The 17,868-nt window shown below is 42.1% G+C and overlaps 1 protein-coding gene across 13 annotated transcripts in view; it reads right to left on the bottom strand.

Annotated features, from left to right (window-relative positions):
- The window catches only part of herc1 (HECT and RLD domain containing E3 ubiquitin protein ligase family member 1), a 179,255-nt gene that overhangs the window by 79,255 nt on the left and 82,132 nt on the right, over positions 1-17,868 (bottom strand). For 10 of the 13 annotated variants that reach the window (XM_061886983.1, XM_061886990.1, XM_061886986.1 and 7 more), the window contains exons 27-40: positions 13,583-13,798; positions 13,280-13,400; positions 12,463-12,700; positions 12,209-12,378; positions 11,922-12,077; positions 11,746-11,852; positions 7,033-7,143; positions 6,775-6,945; positions 6,317-6,556; positions 5,913-5,996; positions 5,273-5,832; positions 2,818-3,463; positions 2,398-2,659; positions 1,879-2,089 (exon numbers count right to left, since the gene is read on the bottom strand). In XM_061886983.1, the coding sequence (XP_061742967.1) occupies positions 1,879-2,089; positions 2,398-2,659; positions 2,818-3,463; positions 5,273-5,832; positions 5,913-5,996; positions 6,317-6,556; positions 6,775-6,945; positions 7,033-7,143; positions 11,746-11,852; positions 11,922-12,077; positions 12,209-12,378; positions 12,463-12,700; positions 13,280-13,400; positions 13,583-13,798 (3,293 nt within the window). The remainder of the gene's footprint in view (positions 1-1,878; positions 2,090-2,397; positions 2,660-2,817; positions 3,464-5,272; positions 5,833-5,912; positions 5,997-6,316; positions 6,557-6,774; positions 6,946-7,032; positions 7,144-11,745; positions 11,853-11,921; positions 12,078-12,208; positions 12,379-12,462; positions 12,701-13,279; positions 13,401-13,582; positions 13,799-17,868) is intronic. The other 3 variants (XM_061886987.1, XM_061886982.1, XM_061886988.1) reach the window with 2 other exon arrangements.

Below are 17,868 nucleotides of genomic sequence, written 5' to 3' on the forward strand. Positions count from 1 at the left end.
GCCCGCGAGTTTAATATGAACGGCGCATGATAAGTCATGCTTGCCAACGTCCCCAATTTTCCCGGGAGACCCCTGAATTTCAGGGCACCAATTCTCTCGAAGCCCCTGTCAATTTTTACCAGATCAACAATATTCAGGGAGTTCCATAATGGCACCGCCTTTAGCGCCACCTACATCCCGAACTGACAGTGTGCAAGCCCAGTTGTATGTTGCATCTGGCCATGGGAGACGCACGTGTGTTCTTGCAACAGCTACACATGTCACAACACTGTTAAAAATATGTGCCAGACTCTGAACCCACTGACAAACACATTTCGGGAGAACATCCGCATCGTAACACAACATAAACACACCAGAACAATTACCCAGATTTGCATGCAGACCTAACTCTTCCGGGCTACAATACACACACCCCTGATACCACCAACCCCCCACCCTCCGTACTTGCGTCGGTTGAGGTGTTGTATATTGTAGCCCTGCAAGGTGTTCTGGATATTTTTTCTTGTGTTTTAGTTGTGTTAGGGTGCGGAAATTCTCCCAAAAAGGGTTTGTCATTCTTTTTCGGTGTGGGTTCACAGTGTGGCGCATAATTGTAACAGTGTTAAAGTTGTTTATACGACACCCTCAGTGTGACCTGTATGGCTGTTGAACATGTACGTCTTGCAGCTACCGACTTTGTTCTGCACAAGTCTCACACAACATGATACAGAGCCGGGACATTGGTTGTGTGATATAAAAGCGTGCGCGATGACATGTAGTGGAGCAGTAGTCTTCTTTTGGGGTTGCGCGGAGCCCTGGAGGTACTTGAAGGTATGCCAAGGCACAAGTGAGATTTATTAAAAACATTCTAAAAACAGCAGCAATTCATAAATCCTTTATACATATGTTTATTGAATAATACTTCAATGAAGTATGAATGTAGGTTCATAAACTGTGGAAAAATAATACAACAATCATACATTCAGTGTTGACAGCTATATTTATGTTCCATAAATATAGATGTTAAAGATTTCTTTTTTTGTGAAGAAATGTTTAGAATGAAGTTCATGAATCCAGATGGATCTCTATTACAATCCCCAAAGAGGGCACTTTAAGTTGATGATTACTTCTATGTGTAGAAATCTTTATTTATAACTGAATCACTATTTTATTTTTCAACAAGTTTTTTAGTTATTCTTATATCTTTTTTTCCAAATAGTTCAAGAAAGACCACTACAAATGAGCAATATTTTGCACTTTTATACAATTTAATATATCAGAAACTGATGACATAGTGCTGTATTTTACTTCTTTATCTCTTTTTTTCAAACAAAAATGCTTTGCTCTGATTAGGGGGTACTTGAATTGAAAATTTGTTCACAGGGGGTACATCACTGAAAAAAGGTTGAGAACCACTGTTGTAGAGGATTTTAAAGGCAGTGCAGTCACGGCAGCCCTTAATAATGTCGGCCGGGAGAAAATTGGGAAAAATTCGGGAGAATGGTTACACCGGTAGATTGTCGGTAGGTGCACTGAAATTCAGGAGTCTCCCGGAAAAATCGTGAGAATTGGCAAGTATGTTGCTAGGGCGGGAAAGCCATTCATAGAAGGTGAATTCATTAAAAAGTGCATGTTGGATTTTTTTAGGAAATCTTTTCTTGCGGCCCAGCCTCACCCAGTTTCTGCATCCAGTGGCCCCCAGGTAAATTGAGTTTGAGACCCCTGAGTTAAAGGGTGCCCATTCTTTGCTTGAAGGCACAGTTAGGTTCACAACTTTTTAGAGTTAATTTCCATATTATGATAGTCTCCAAACCAAGTACTGAGGAATCACTTCCTAATGATATCCTCACATTGTTATAACACAAGTTTATAACTAGTATGCACGACTTATGACCTTACCTGAGGAGGCTAAGAGGCATGACCCCGGGAGATTCCGATGCTGGGGCGGTCTCAGTGTCAGTGACAGGTGTGGTTGCAGTGGTGGTATCCTCTAGAGAGGAGCTCATGAATGAGGTGGTGCTGGAAGCAGAAGGGCTTGTGGTGACAGGGGTCTGTACAAATTGTTCACCCTCTGTACCATCACCTTCTCCCTCTGACTCATTCCTCACACCTAAGACAGGTGGAAGCATTCCTGTTATTTTGAGGATATTCGAAGTTAACATCACATTAATAACAACTACAGCTTAAATGAGAGAAAATAGTATTTCGTTAACTTTATTGTTAATTCATTAGTTAACGTTATACTGCTCAACAAAACAAATTACTCACAGAATCTGTGTGGCATATTTTAGCTTGTTATTCTTATTCTATATCATTTTCAATTGATTGACTTAAAATATTGGGATTGAAAATTACCTAATATCTGTCATAAGCAAGTAAACACTTGATTAATTCCAAATAAAACTCTTATTTTCTCACCGGGTTTACCCTTTCTCCCACAGGATTCTTCCAGAAGCCCATTTACTACTAGCTTGTAGATCATGGCCTGGGCTCTCTCCAGGTCTGCCAGCCCCAAAGCCCGCTTGATGGGGGAACGCAAGACTGCCCGCTTCACCATATGGCGCATTAGAAATTGAAGAGCTGCCCGCATCTCCACCTCTTCTTGGCATATTGGAGAGTTGGCAGCTGTGCTTGCACTAGCACTTAGATCAGCATTGTGCCCGGTGGATTCTGGTGGGACCTTCAAAAGGAAATAACAGAACATCACTGGTATGAAACCAGGATGGTATATATAGGATGGTATAACAATCTGGATTAATAAATACCAAAAAAAAAAAACTGAACGGAATAATGTGAAATAGTTTATGCTACAATATATGAAATTGTCACGACCAGTACCTTTGGTATAAGAAGCAGCTCAGCATATTTGCTGCAGCTAAGCAGGACACTGAGGGTCTTCATTGCTCCCAGGTAGAGGTAGGAGAGCTGCACTGCGTGGATCTCCGTTTGGGTGGCATTTAAAGATGGGTAGGGCTCATGACTACGGGAAGCATGCTCATGGCCTTTCTTTCTGTTTCCCTCAACAGGAGTGTGAGCGGCTACAAAGGAAAGGATGTCATTCCCACCTACCCCACCACCAACTACAGAGGAGATCTCACCATCTGACTTTGAGTTGAGTGCCACATGTGACTTGACTTCATCGAGGCTATGTGAAACTCGCAAGTCAGAGGTTGAGGGATTTGGAACAGATTCAGATCCTTTGCCAGCATTTTCTCTTGCGTCATTGTGGTTGGACATTTCACAGTCGACCTTTTCTTCGTTGTTAATTGTTTCGTGTCCTGTCGAGTGGGCATTACGATGCCTCTTGTCGTGGCGACGTGCACTGAACTTAGCAGCCGTTTCTTCGTGGATGCTTGTAAGGTAGGTGAGATCCAACAGTAGCGAAGCTGTGAGGCCACGGAAACTTGCCACGTCAAAAGTCACAGGCTCGCAGGGCTCCAGGTTGTACAGGGGAGTGTCACTAGGTGACCAGAAAGTTGGGAAGCTTTAATTGGAGTGAGTCAAAAATTAAAAAGAGACAAGGGAAAGGAAAAACAAAGTGAGGGGAAGGGCAGAAGAGAAACAGCACTACAGGCTGGACATGAGATGGGAAAAATGCATATGTTATAGCACAAAATGCCTCATGAGATAGATTTCTCCATGCAAAAAAATATTGGGTTAAAAATGAGGTGAAATGGTACAAAGAGAAAATGTCATGTAGAGTGGAGTACATATGATTGCAAGCAGCAACAGAGCGTTTTAAATAAAACTTTGGTCTGCAGACATATTTTTGTTTTATTCACATAACCATATTCGTGTGAGGTTGTGTATATTTCAACCATTAATGATTGATGATCAAAAACAAGTTGTTTTTTTTAAGACTAATTTTAGACGTCATCGAGTGTAAAATTAAAATGTTCATAATCCAGAAGTATAAACTAGAAATGTGAGGTTTTGTAAGACTTAGCGGTTTTACAACTATAATACTGTATATATTTTTTCCAATTCTTCATCTAAATTTTGAACTAAGCATTACAAGCCGTTCTCATGTAACAACGTTTTGTGGTTTGGATGCAATCCCATAGATTATTATTATCATAACTATCATCCAGAATAAAGATCCATCTTAAAGTATGTGAAAGGATTGGCTCCCAAAAAATGGACAGTGATGACCAGGGATGGGAAGATTAAATGGTCTACACCAAACCGGGACATACGCATGCAAGATACAGTTTTAAATTGTTGCGGCTTTGAGGCAAAATTGTATGTATTTAAACAAAAAAATAAAACAATTACCCAAATATTTTATAACTTTTTAGTTGATGCAAAGAATTAAAGGGAAAGTCTATGTACGTAACAACATCAACAACAAGACAATCATGTGGCTGAGTCGATACACATTCATCTCCACACCTAAAATCTAAGGTTTGGCAACACTACGGCTTTTACAGGAGAAACAAATTACTTTTTTTTATTACTGTATAATTCAGTTCTCGCAATTAATCTTTAAATAACTACATGTATATGTCCTTATGTGTTCTGTGTGCAGTGTGAGTGACTTAGGTGTTAATGTAGGTATAATATATCAATCAGTTCCGGCTTACACTAAAACTCGACTGACGTGCGTTGCCGTCATAGGAATGTACCTTTTCTGTCAACTGGGGACACATTTTGAAACTGCACAGGCCAACTTTAACAAAATAGCTTAACTCTGGTTGTTGTCAAATGTCAACATGCTCAAGAATGGAATGTGAACAAAGTCATGTGACAGAAAAGTTCTATATCTGAAAACAGTCATTTCCAAAGTTGAGATATTGACTTAGCCACAATAGTCAATTAACCTCACAACGATTTCTACAACCTTACATTGTTGGTTTAATACATTTCTAATTTATGATGTTGGTGTAGGTCTTTTTTCATCATCAAAAATGGCACGGCACACTTTGAAATTGTGACAATGAGTTCTCTTGTTTGCACCTTGCTGTCAAGTAGTAAAAACCGTTATGCTACAACTGTGTCACGATGCAGCTACTGCAAAGGCCAAACTTAATAATCAGTACAGTATCAATGTTAGCTTGATGTAATACAATCCCTAAAAATATCAAGACCGGCTGAGGGGCGAAGTTGTTGTTTTGCACACCCACTCACTGACATCACTCCTTTCATGCGTGCATGTCTGTGCAACATTGATATTTCAGCATAGTGTAAAGGGAATTTCCACTTAACGGATTATGATCAGTATGGTGAATACGCAAGTATGGCAATCCATAACACATATGCACCAAAGTATAGACATTAAATTGCAAAAAAGTACCTGATAGTGATCTCGGCCTCGTCCCATTGCACCTTGGCTGAAGTACTGCCTTCTTTTACCACTCCGAGTAATGTTGCATGTCGCCCAGTCTGCTTGTGAACACATCGCCCGCCAACACGGAGACCTGCATCTGCCCCTCCAATTACAGCCAGGACTGGCCATACCTCAGTGCAAAGTGTTCTTAGGAAGTGCTCTGATAGCTCGCCTAAGCCATGATGTCGTCCGTGCCGGCCTCTTTCTTCCTCAGTTCTTGTAGGTGCTTCCTGATTTTCCCGATGGGTGTCATGCTCCTCCCGACTTTGCACTGAGCGACTCTTTTTTAGCCGCTGACCCCCGCTGCTTCCAGAGGAACTTGCTGACTCTCTGAAGCAAGGCTTGATTTTATAAAGACGTTCAATCATGGTTTTGTTAATACGATGTGTCCAGTCGTCAGTGCGGTGTAAGATTCGGATTAACTGTGTGGTGGCTTCAGCCAGGACAGTGGCCATTGGGCTGCAAACTGGGTCTCCTGGCAAAAGGTCTCGGGGTGTACCACGCATTTGCATGTCACAGATCTTAACCTGGAAATGAACAATATAAGATGAGAGAATATAGGAATATAGAGAATATAGTTCAAGGACTTCTTTTTCCCCTCTCTTACCTTCTCTCCTGGGTTACTGCTATAGAACATCACACAGGGGTAAAGTTCTGTGGCATCCACATCCTCAAAGGCTAATTTGGGTTCCTGTGGAGTCACATATTCACAGTGCAGGAAAGAAATGTTTCATTGGGTCCTTTGTATGGCAGAACAATAAAGTAAACATAAAATATATCGCCATTGTTTGGTATCATTGCTTACTTTCCAGTTTAACAAACACGTGGATGACAATGGTACTGATGGCCATTATAAATTGTTTATGCTTGAAATTGTTTTTTTTTCTTCAAAAATGGCAGTTATGCGGGTAAAAAAGGCAATTAATTATTCAAACATCCATTTAAAATGATTTTACTGTAAGAGATATATCAACATTTATGTTGATAATCAATGAACCACCATAATCTCACCTCTCCATTCTTTCCAAACGAGATGGTTCTAGCCTCCATGTCCAGGACACAAGTAATGAAGTCTCCCTGGGTAAAACTAGTAAGTGTAAGAGTTTGTTCTCCATTATGGTAGAGGTTGCCACTGTATGCACGGTATAACCACATGTCTGATGTGGTGCGGTGGTTGAAGTCATGCACAGGCCATCGTGAAACACCTACACATGTTCCCTCATTGCCACGGTTCTCTTTTACAATGTGAAACTGTGGAGGAAAAATGTGTGAAAATATAAATCCAAAATGTCAACCAGCGGACAATTTCTTCTTTCATTAATGGAAAACAAACATATTTATATCAATTATTTTTGTTCTGATGTGTATTGACTCCAGCTTCTCACTTGACCATCAATTAGTTGGGATCATGTTATTTTGCGACTGCATGATTTTTATAATGCTGGAACAATAATAAGGCAATATTGTACCTTCCATTGGTAGCACCCAGAGGAGACACCAGTGGAGGCCAGGCCATAGCCTTTACCCCCACTGCCATGGGTCAACCCTTGTCCGTTTTCCACTATACAACACTGAGCCTTCTCAGGGTCAAATGACACTTCCTGAACGGGGAGGTTCTCTTCTTCGTCTTCAGAGTCTCCCTATTGATTTAAAAAATGGTAGTCCATCAAATACTTGTATACTATTAGGAAAACAGTTTAGAGAGATAAAAATGCTTGGTTTCTAACCTGTATTTTGAGTTCATGTATTTTTTCTTTTATCTGGACTGAGTGCTTAGCTTGAGCAATGGGAGCTTCCCACATGCAGTCAGACAGCAAAGAGAATAGTCGCTCAACAACCTGGAAGAAAAAAAACTAGATCACATCAAATTTCAGCCAGATTGTTTTTTTCTTAAAGACTGCAGCGAAAGGTGCTCACAGAATCGAGCATATTGTGAGCAGAGGCGACTGTGTATGGAATGTCTGTGAGATGTCCCCAGTCATCAGAGCTTCTGTCGTCGCGTGTTCTGCCACATTTTTGTTTCCAATGAAATTTCTGTGAAACACTACGATTCCCACCATCTTCGCGAAATATTTACTTGTTTCTTTCATAGGGTCTACACTGATGACGAGGAAGTGGATAGATAAAGGTATGGAAATTTAATTAAAAAATGTAAATGCCACTGTTGCTCTGAAAGTACTTGCTACCTACCTGCTACTCTGAGCAGTGTAATCACCCGGGCACATCAAGTGTGTCTGAAATTGTCTTAGAGGTAAGTCATACAAAACATTTCATTTAACTATTGCACTTGTTCTAATTTTATGGTATGCTGTGGTGGCAAATGCAGATCAGTGTTATGGTGTTAGTTAATTATCAATGTGAAAAATACATGCTGACCATTGTGTTGTGTAACACCAGTGCTGTTGTAAAATTATAACTAAGCCCAGACTTTCCTCTCCCGAGGTACTTCGTCTAGCTCCTCCCGGGGGTATCCTGGGTTGTTCCCAGGCCAGCTGGGAGACACAGACTCCCAACATGTGCTGGTCTTCCCGTGGCCTCCTACCAGTCAGAGTCTACCCTAAACACCTCCCCAAAGAGGCGCCTAGGGGAAATCCTGACCAGATGTCCAAATCATCTCATCTGGGTCCTCTTGATATGGAGGAACAGCGGCTTTGCTCGGAGCTGCTCCCAAATGGCAGAGCTTCTCATCCTGTCACTAAGTTAAGTTAAGTTAAAGTACCAATGATTGTCACACACACACTAGGTGTGGTGAAATTTGTCCTCTGCATTTGACCCATACCCTTGATCACCTCCTGGGAGGTGAAGGGAGCAGTGGGCAGCAGCGGTGCCGCGCCCGGGAATCATTTATGGTGATTTAACCACCAATTCCAACCCTTGATGCTGAGTGCCAAGCAGGGAGGCAATGGGTCCCATTTTTTTTATAGTTTTTGGTATGACTCGGCTGGGGTTTGAACTCACGACCTACTGATCTAAGGGCGGACACTCTAACCACTAAGACACTGAGTAGGTAAGAGAGAGCCCCACCACCCACAGGAGTAAGCTAATTTTGGTCGCTTGTACCCGTGGTATTGTCCTTTCTGTAACGACCCAAAGCTCATGACCATAAGTGAGGATAGGAACGTAGATCGACCGGTAAATTGTGAGCTTTGTCTTCCATCTAAGCTCCTTCACCATGACGAACGATACAATGTCCGCATCACTGGAGACACCGCATTAATCCGCCTGTCGATCTTATGAGTCACCCTTTCCTCACTCATGAACAAGACTCCAAGGTAGGGGTGTGCAATTAATTTTTCCTGGGGGCCGCATGCGCAACTCGAGCACAGCTGGAGGGCCACATCGACAATATTTCAATTAAATTTTGCTCAATATTATTTTTGATATACCGTAAGATAAATAATAATAATAATACAAATTTAATTTAAACTATCTTAATTTTATACAAAAGCAGATTGCTTTTGATGGTTTTATTTTTAACACTGTCTTACACAACACTTCCTGATGTATAATACAATGCAAAAATGTCAATTTCGGCACAGGGCTAATTTCTGTCACTTTATCCTGCATCCTCTTTAAAAGTCCAACATTTTTCTCCATCAGATTTGGACAACCATCTGTTGTCACACCTGCCAGCTTGTCCCATTTCAGTCCCAACATGTCCAAACACGCATTTACCTATGTGAACAAGTCATTACCTGTGGTTGTCCCTTTAATTGACTGCATGGCTGCTAACTCCTCTGTGATTTGAAAGTCTCCAGTTATCCCACATAAGAAGATGAGCAGCTGGGCAATGTCACGTACATCGCAGCTCTCATCCAAAGCCAGCAAAAAACAGTCAAAGTCGGGAGAGTGACACGTTCTCAAAAGCACCCCTCTTCTCCGGATATCAGCGCAACAAAATCTAATAAGCACTACGTATTGAACTCTCTGTCAGAAAACGCCTTACTTTTTCTGACGATTTTGTGAAAAATTACGAAACTTGTCCTGATGGCTGCATCTCTGTGGGTGTGAAATTTGGCAAAAAGTGCTTGTTGGGTTAGCTGTTTTACCATGAACGCATCAGCCTCCCTTTGCACGCTCTTCATCAGACAGATTCCGGTATTTTTCCCCGTGCTTTGTCGTGTAGTGGCGATTCAAATTATATTCTTTAAACACAGCAACCTGTGTACCACAAATTAAGCACATGGCTTTACCTTTAATTTCTGTAAAGAAATACTTGGCAGTCCATGTCTTTTTGAAAACACGGCATTTGTCATCAACTTTTCTTTTTTTAGCGTGAGCTGACATCTCGGTGGTAACCGGGCATCACTTGTAGCTGTGGACCTTCACTCACAGGTTACTCACAGACATACGTCCATAAATAACACTTTTCAAAATAAAAGCAGCACAGTTGTATTGCAAGTACGACATAGATGTTTTTTAAAATCTATTTTGTAATTTGTGATTGCCGCTGTTCACATTCACTCACAATTACGCACGAGCATACGTGCACACGAAAGTAATACAAATAACGCTTTTCAAAACAAAAGCAGCACCGTTGTAATGCACACTCGACATAGATACTTTTAAAAATGTATTTTATTTTATGATTGGCCTCACACGGGCCGCAGAATGCATAGGTCTGCTCAAAGGTATTTGAACTCCTCCATGGGGCAAGATCTCCTTCCCAACCTGGAAATGACACTCCCCATTTTACAGATATCATAGTTGCAATGATAGCTGCGTTATATTGTAAATAGAAACTAACTGCTAATCCAATTAGCTACTACGTCTAATCTGCGCACACTAATTTCAGACTACATTTCAATTGACACTCATTATACATTGGGGCAAAAAAGTATTGTCAGCCACCGATTGTGCTAGTTCTCCCACCTAAAATGATGACAGAGGTCTGTAATTTTTATCATAGGTACACTTCAACTGTGAGAGAGAATGTGAAAAAAAAATATCCAGAAATTCACATTGTAGGAATTTTAAAGAATTTATTTGTAAATTATGGTGGGAAATAAGTATTTGGTCAACCATTCAAAGCTCACACTGATGGAAGGAGTTTTTGGCTCAAAATCTCACGATACATGGCCCCATTCATTCTTTCCTTAACACGGATCATCGTCCTGTCCCCTTAGCAGAAAAACAGCCCCAAAGAATGATGTTTCCACCCCCATGCTTCACAGTAGGTTTGGTGTTCTTGGGATGCAACTCAGTATTCTTCTTCCTCCAAATACAACTTGAGTTTATACCAATAAGTTCTATTTTGGTTTCATCTGACCACATGACATTCTCTCAATTCTCTGCTGTATCATCCATGTGCTCTCTGGCAAACTTCAGACGGGCCTGGACACACACTGGCTTAAGCAGGGGGACACGTCTGGCACTGTCGGCGTAGTGTGTTACTGGTGGTAACTTTTGTTACTTTGGTCCAAACTCTCTGCAGGTCATTCACCAGGTCCCCCCGTGTGGCTCTAAGATTTTTGCTCACCGTTCTCATGATCATTTTGACCCCACGGGATGAGATCTTGCGTGGAGCCCCAGACCGAGGGAGAATATTAGTGGTCTTGTATGTCTTCCATTTTCTGACAATTGCTCCACAGTTGATTTTTTCACACCAAGCTGCTTGCCTATTGTAGATTCACTCTTCCCAGTCCGGTGCAGGTCTACAATTCTTTTCCAGGCCATAGTGGAGTTTGGAGTCTGACTGTTTGAAGCTGTGGAAAGGTGTCTTTTATACAGATAAAGGGTTCAAACAAGTGCCATTAATACAGGTAACGAATGGAGGACAAAAGAGCTTCTTAAAGAAGTTGTTACAGGTCTGTGAGAGCCAGAGATCTTCTTTGATTCAAGTGATTAAATACTTATTTTCCACCATAATTTACAAATCAATTCTTTAAAATTCCTACAATGTGAATTCCTGGATTTCTTTTTCACATTCTTTCTCTCACAGTTGAAGTAAACCTATGATGAAAATTACAGACCTCTGTCATTATTTTAAGTGGGAGAACTTGCACAATCGGTGGCTGACTAAATACTTTTACCCCCACTGTATGTGGTATATTTGCTGGCATTGTTTACATTGATATTCACTTTATTTACATATAAGAGGATATAAGGAGTTTATTTTCTCAGATGAAACAATAACAACATCCTTGGGTATTGTACTTGGGTATTTCAGATACTTAAGTATTTTGCATTTATAGGCCAATTATGCAAATTAGACAATGAACATTGAACTCTCCCGAGCAAACCAGTGACAACGATGGAGTGCTGTACTGTGGAAAAAAAAGTAGTTAATGTTCAAGCTCAAAAAATTAGTCCTCCAAACAAATGCTTTGTCTGATGACTAAATTGACTGATGTATTGAGCTCTGGATGCATTGGGCTATACTTGTTTAAAGTTTACAAAATTTGGTCTTTTACAATACCATGAAAAGATAAAAGGTATACCTGTGTCATTTGGTCATCTTCCATATTGGCCTCACACGCCGGTAGGACAGCCTCCAAAACATGAAGCGCAAGAAGTCGAGTTCTCAGGTTCCCCACCAGAGGGACCCCTAAATTGATAAAATGAATGAGACCTTAACAGCTATCGAATAAATATTTTCAGTAAAAACATTTCATACCTGAGCAGCATTTCTGTGCAGCAATATTGAGTAACACTTCAGTCCATTTGGGGGAGGCCATCTTGGACTGAATGGCTTTGGATGACACCACTCTCCTTAAGAAAACTAGAAAATCTCCCAGGTGTAGCTCAGCGGTATGTTGATTGCGTAGTAAAGCTAAAAAAAAAAAGGCAACAATAAAATTACTTTGGAAAAAATCATACACCAAACCAAAACCAATTTTCGGTACTATTACAATAGTACTGATTATTTTAATAATTTTTTTTATAAGGGAATTATTTAGTTACCTCTGAAGTCTTTCTTCTCAGAGTCAGCAGAGTCCTCTTGTTTGCTGTCTTGGTGCTTTTCAGAAAACAAGATGCTAACCCCTGCCTGCGCCAGAAGGTTCTTCAGTTGGCTGCAGAGGAGGTCCAGCAATGACTGGACAATCTTTGGACTTAATTTGTCAGCATATGTCCTGTAACATTAAGTAGAGCCAATGTTTAAAAAAAAAAAAAAAAAAATTATGCCAAACGTATTGCTTCTGCAAGACACCAATTACCCAGTACTGATGGCTAGTATCTGCAGCAGCCGTGTGGAGGCCACTTTGAGAGCAGTGCTAAGCTGGGATACTCCTGGTTTGTGTAGAAGCTGGAGGGGCTGTCCCAGCATGGTCTCTGTGCCACACAGCTGGGACAGCACATTGAGTAACCCACTGGAGATGGCCAGGGAAACATCTACAGGCTGGTAACGCACACTCAGAGCAAATACAGTCACCAGCAGAAGGCGTTGCTGGGCTTCTGTTTCGAACAAAACCAAAAGAGCAAGCTGTTAAGGATTGCTACTGGAAAATTACATTGCATGAGGAAAAGCATTGAATCACTAACTCACAAATTTCATCAAGTTGTAATTGTATTAAAGTCACTGAATGTCAAATATCTAAATAGTTAAACATCATTTTAACTAGATAATAAAGCTGTATAAACAATCATCAGGGCATTTTGATCTGGGTTTAAAACAGGTGGCCCTCTGTGGTGTTGCCCATTTATTCTCAAAGCGTTTTATGATGTTCATTTTCACTTCCAAGGTGTGGAGTTTTTTTTCTTTGGCGCTCTGCCGCTTGGGTAACATAATAAAGAATAAAAAGTAAACTAAAAACAATGTTTTCGTGTTTTTCCTCAGCGAAGCAGTCTCACTCGACAGACACCTCATGCACACACTGTCCTTCTACAGCGCGGGCTGCAATAAGCTCTTGAGCTGATCTCTTTTTACTTCACCGTAATTACAACTTTAATAAATTTAGAGGAGCAATGAAACATTATTTCTCAGAACACCATAAACTCAGGACCACCTGCATTTTTTTTTTTGGGAGATCTTACCTATTTGGTGTTTGTTCGCCTGCAATGCTCTCTCCAGTGTTATTGATAGTTGCTCGTATATTTTGTGAACTGCTGTCTGGATTTCCAATTGGAGGCTTCTCTTAGCTACTTTGACACCATCCTGTAAAGAAATCAAATAGGGTAAAATACATCAGCTTTAACTATAAATCCCACTAAATACATACAGCATCGGGTCTGGATCCTTTTTTCAGCTTTAACTATAAATCCCACTAAATACATACAACATCGGGTCTGGATCCTTTTTTAAATTCCACTTTTACATTGTTATTATCAGTTGCTAACCTGATAATGGTGCAGTTGCACACTCTCTCTTTTCTGACCACCATTGCCAACGGTGGCCAAGCCAAAACAACCAGCCAGAAACTGCAGCCGGACAGAGGTGAGTAGGGAAGACGACTGGAAGGTGCCGCAAAGACGATCTGTATTCCCCGGCTGGCCGCCTTTCTCTTCCATACCAGCAATTAACACCACAATTTGATGCAGGGCTTCCAATCTCAGCTGGAGACACAAACATCGCATTAGCCAAGTGCAGATATTAGGAGTTTATTATATTACTCACTGAACTATATACTATAAGCATTTATTGTTTGAGAAGAAACCAACATCTTAATTCCACTGAATGTGGTATTGATTTTAACTGGGTTAATTACTTTTTTTTTGTGCAAGTTAAACTTTGCCAACCATCATTACAAGAGAAACAAATAGACACTTCTAATTACATGTTCTTCACTATGTGTCTATGTTAACATTTTAAACAGTAACATAACTATTGAACAGAAGAACTAGTGAAGCAAAGTGTCTCGATAATTCTAGCACATACTCCTTATGGGACAGGGGTAGGATCTTCTTACTCCTTTTAGACTTTTATTTATTTCAGATTGTTGATTGTACTTAATAATATTGAATATGATCTAAATGAAATTGATTGATTATTTAGCACTAAATAAATAGTACTTATTACTTTATCACATGATCGAATGGACTCGTGAGGTAGTGAGTCTCCAATGGGTTATGAACGTGTTGACTATCTTTGTATTTATTTCTATCAAGTATAGATGCAGTCATCATCATGAGCTGATCTGCAGCAATCCCATGACAGTCAGTCTCTAATGCACATCTGTTGCAAACATGCACAAGCTTGGGCATCGCCAAGAATACCCAATGGTAGTACATGGAAGAGAACATAAAGGAGAATGTTCTCTCCTCATGGCAAGTAGGATAAAATTACGCTGTTATAATGTAGGGATGCCCGATATAAATTTTTCTCTTGCGATACAAATCAAATATTAGGGTGTTTAATATTGGGCAATACTTATATTAATCAAATATGACACCAGCATTGTACATAGATTAATTATTTTGTACTGTTGAATGTTTGAAAAGGCTTGAACAAGTCAAATTTAGAGAAAAATCGGTAGGTATAAAAAACAGTAACCATATGACAGATTGAAGTTAAGTGGTATTTTTTGAGGGGGGGCAACACTGAGTGGCCATAATTCATTAATTTAAGATCATGACACAGTAAGTTGATTGATGCTAACCCGTCTGTTACTGGATATTTTCCATTATGTTTTTTCCTTGGAGACTTTGTATCTTTAAGTAATATACAACTTTAAATATTAGATACTTGTTTGAATTGACAAAATGTGGTGTTTTAGACTGCAATTCTGTGTGCTTAGCTGTTGTGTAGCTGCTAGCTCCTCGTGGCCTACCATGTTTACGTTTTGTAAATGACTTAACTAAAACACAAGAAAGGACAAACCTTTGTGTGCTTATTAGAGGACATTTAGCTAAGCTAAAGGCTAAACGTGAGGAAAATCGACGGCGCTACAAACCATCCATTCCTTCCGTCATCATGGGGAATGTGAATTCGCTGCCGAACAAGATCGATGAGCTTCATGGACTAAAAAACCAGCGCACGTATCGAGAGAGCAGCCTGCTCATCTTCACGGAAACATGGCTAAACCACCTGGTACCGGATGCTAACGTGGACCTGCAGGGATTCACCGCAGTGAGAGCTGACAGAGACACGAAAGCATGTGGGAAAAGAAAAGGTGGGGGACTCATCATATATGTTAACAACCACTGGTGTAACCCAGGACACATCTCTGTGAAGAAAGTCTTGTGTTGCCCTGACCTGGAGCTACTAGCTGTTAGCCTCCGGCCATACTATCTGCCGAGGGAGTTCAGTCACGTGATCTCCCTCTGTGTTTACATTCCCCCGAGGGCAGATGCTGCCAATGCATGTGAGATGATCCACGCCATCACATCAAGGCTACAGACAAAACATCCTGAGGCTTTTATCATCATTTCTGGGGACTTCAATCATGCTACTTTGGACTCAACGTTAGCTGCTTTTTACCAGGCTGTGGATTGTCCCACGAGAAACAACAGGACAATTGACCTACTGTATTCTAATGTCAGGGATGCATACAAGGTCACACCCCTCCCCCCACTAGGGAAGTCTGACCACAATCTTGTTCATTTGCGGCCAAAATACACCCCCATGGTCCAAAGACAGCCTGTTAAAACTTGCTATGTGAGGAAGTGGTCCCCTGAATTGGAAGATGCCCTCAGAGACTGCTACGACACCACAGACTGGGACGTGCTGCTTCCACAAGGTGAGGACATTGATAGGCTGACTCACTGTCTCACAGATTACCTCAACTTCTGCGTGGACGTGATCTGCCCTGCTAAGACTGTTCGGTGCTACCCTAATAACAAACCCTGGGTAACACAAGAAGTTAAAGCTGTCCTCAACAAAAAGAAAGCTGCCTTCAGGAGTGAAGACAGGGAGGCAATGAGAGCAGTACAGCGGGAGGTGAAACGACGTGTGAGGGAGGCTAAGGACAGCTACAGGAAGAAGCTGGAGCAGAAGCTGCAGTAGAACAACATGAGGGAGGTCTGGGAAGGTGTGGAAACCATCACAGGCCACAAGACAAAGACCAGAGCTGTTGTGGGGACAATAGAGAGGGCCAATGAGATGAATAACTTATTCAACCGGTTTAACCAGCCCGTGTCCTCTCCATCCCCCACTCCCCATCAAAGCCACCCCCTCTTCTGCTGCCCTCAACAAACCTCCCTCCCAGCCATGGCAGAACCCCCCTCCACCACCTCTACGCAGACATTGGTCATTTCTGCGGACCAGGTCAGAGGTCAACTGAGGAAGCTACAGCCAAGGAAAGCAGCAGGCCCAGACAAGCTGTGCCCCCGACTCCTGAAGACCTGTGCTGCAGGACTGGGTGAACCACTTCAAAGGATCTTCAACCTCAGCCTGCAGCTGGGAAGAGTGCCCACCCTCTGGAAGACGTCATGCATTGTTTCAGTTCCCAAAAAGAACTGCCCCAGTGAGCTGAACGACTACAGACCAGTGGCGCTCACCTCTCATCTAATGAAGACATTGGAGCGGCTCTTTCTCAGCCTCCTCAGACCACAGCTGCAATATGCCCAGGACAGCCTGTAGTTTGCGTACCAGGCAGGCGTTGGTGTGGAGGATGCTATCCTTTACCTGCTGCATCGAGCCCACTCACACCTGGATAAGGGAAATGGCACTGTGAGGATCCTGTTCCTGGACTTCTCGAGTGCCTTTAATACCATCCAGCCCCGCCTCTTTCAGGACAAGCTCTACAAAATGCGAGTGGACCCCTGCCTGGTTGCCTGGATTTCAAACTACCTCACCGACACGCCACAGTACGTCAGACTGAAGGACATCACGTCTGACACTGTGATCAGCAGCACCGGAGCACCGCAGGGAACGGTGCTGGCCCCTCTTCTCTTCACCCTGTACACCGCTGACTTCTGCTTCAACTCAGAGATGTGTCACATTAAGAAGTACGCGGATGACACAGCCATCGTCGGGTGCATCAGGGACGGCAGAGAGGAGGAGTTTCGGAATCTGGTGAGGGACTTTGTTGTCTGGTGCCACACGAACCTCTTGCAGCTCAATCCATCAAAGACCAAGGAGCTGGTCATTGACTTTGGGAGGTCGAGTCCACGTTCACAACCTATTGTGATCGAGGGAGTTGAGGTACAGACCGTGGACTCATTCAAGTACCTTGGGGTTTTGGTGGACAATAAGCTGGACTGGACTGTTAACACGGACCACCAGTACAAGAAAGGACAGAGCAGGCTGTACTTCCTCAGGAGACTGCACTCCTTCAACATCTGCAAAAAACTCCTGTGGATGTACTACCAGTCTGTGGTTGCCAGTGTTCTGTTCTACATGGTAGCGTGCTGGGGGGGCAGTACATCTAAGAAGGACAGCTCCAGACTTGAGAATCTGATCAGGTGGGCCGGTTCTACAACCGGAATGAAACTGGACACACTGGTGACGGTGGCGGAGAAGAGGACTGTTGACAAACTAGTGAGCATCCTGGACGATGCCAGTCACCCTCTGAATAGCGTTATCAGTAGCCAGAGGACCCTGTTCAGTGCTAGACTGCTTCATCCCAAGTGCAGGACTAATAAACTCAAAAACTCCTTTGTACCACACGCCATTAGACTGTACAACTCCTCTCTGGGGCGGGGGGCGGGGGGTACTAGGATGACAGGGGATGCAAAAAAATAAC

This window comes from Nerophis ophidion, linkage group LG25 (genome assembly GCF_033978795.1).
Source record: "Nerophis ophidion isolate RoL-2023_Sa linkage group LG25, RoL_Noph_v1.0, whole genome shotgun sequence".
NCBI lineage: Eukaryota > Metazoa > Chordata > Actinopteri > Syngnathiformes > Syngnathidae > Nerophis > Nerophis ophidion.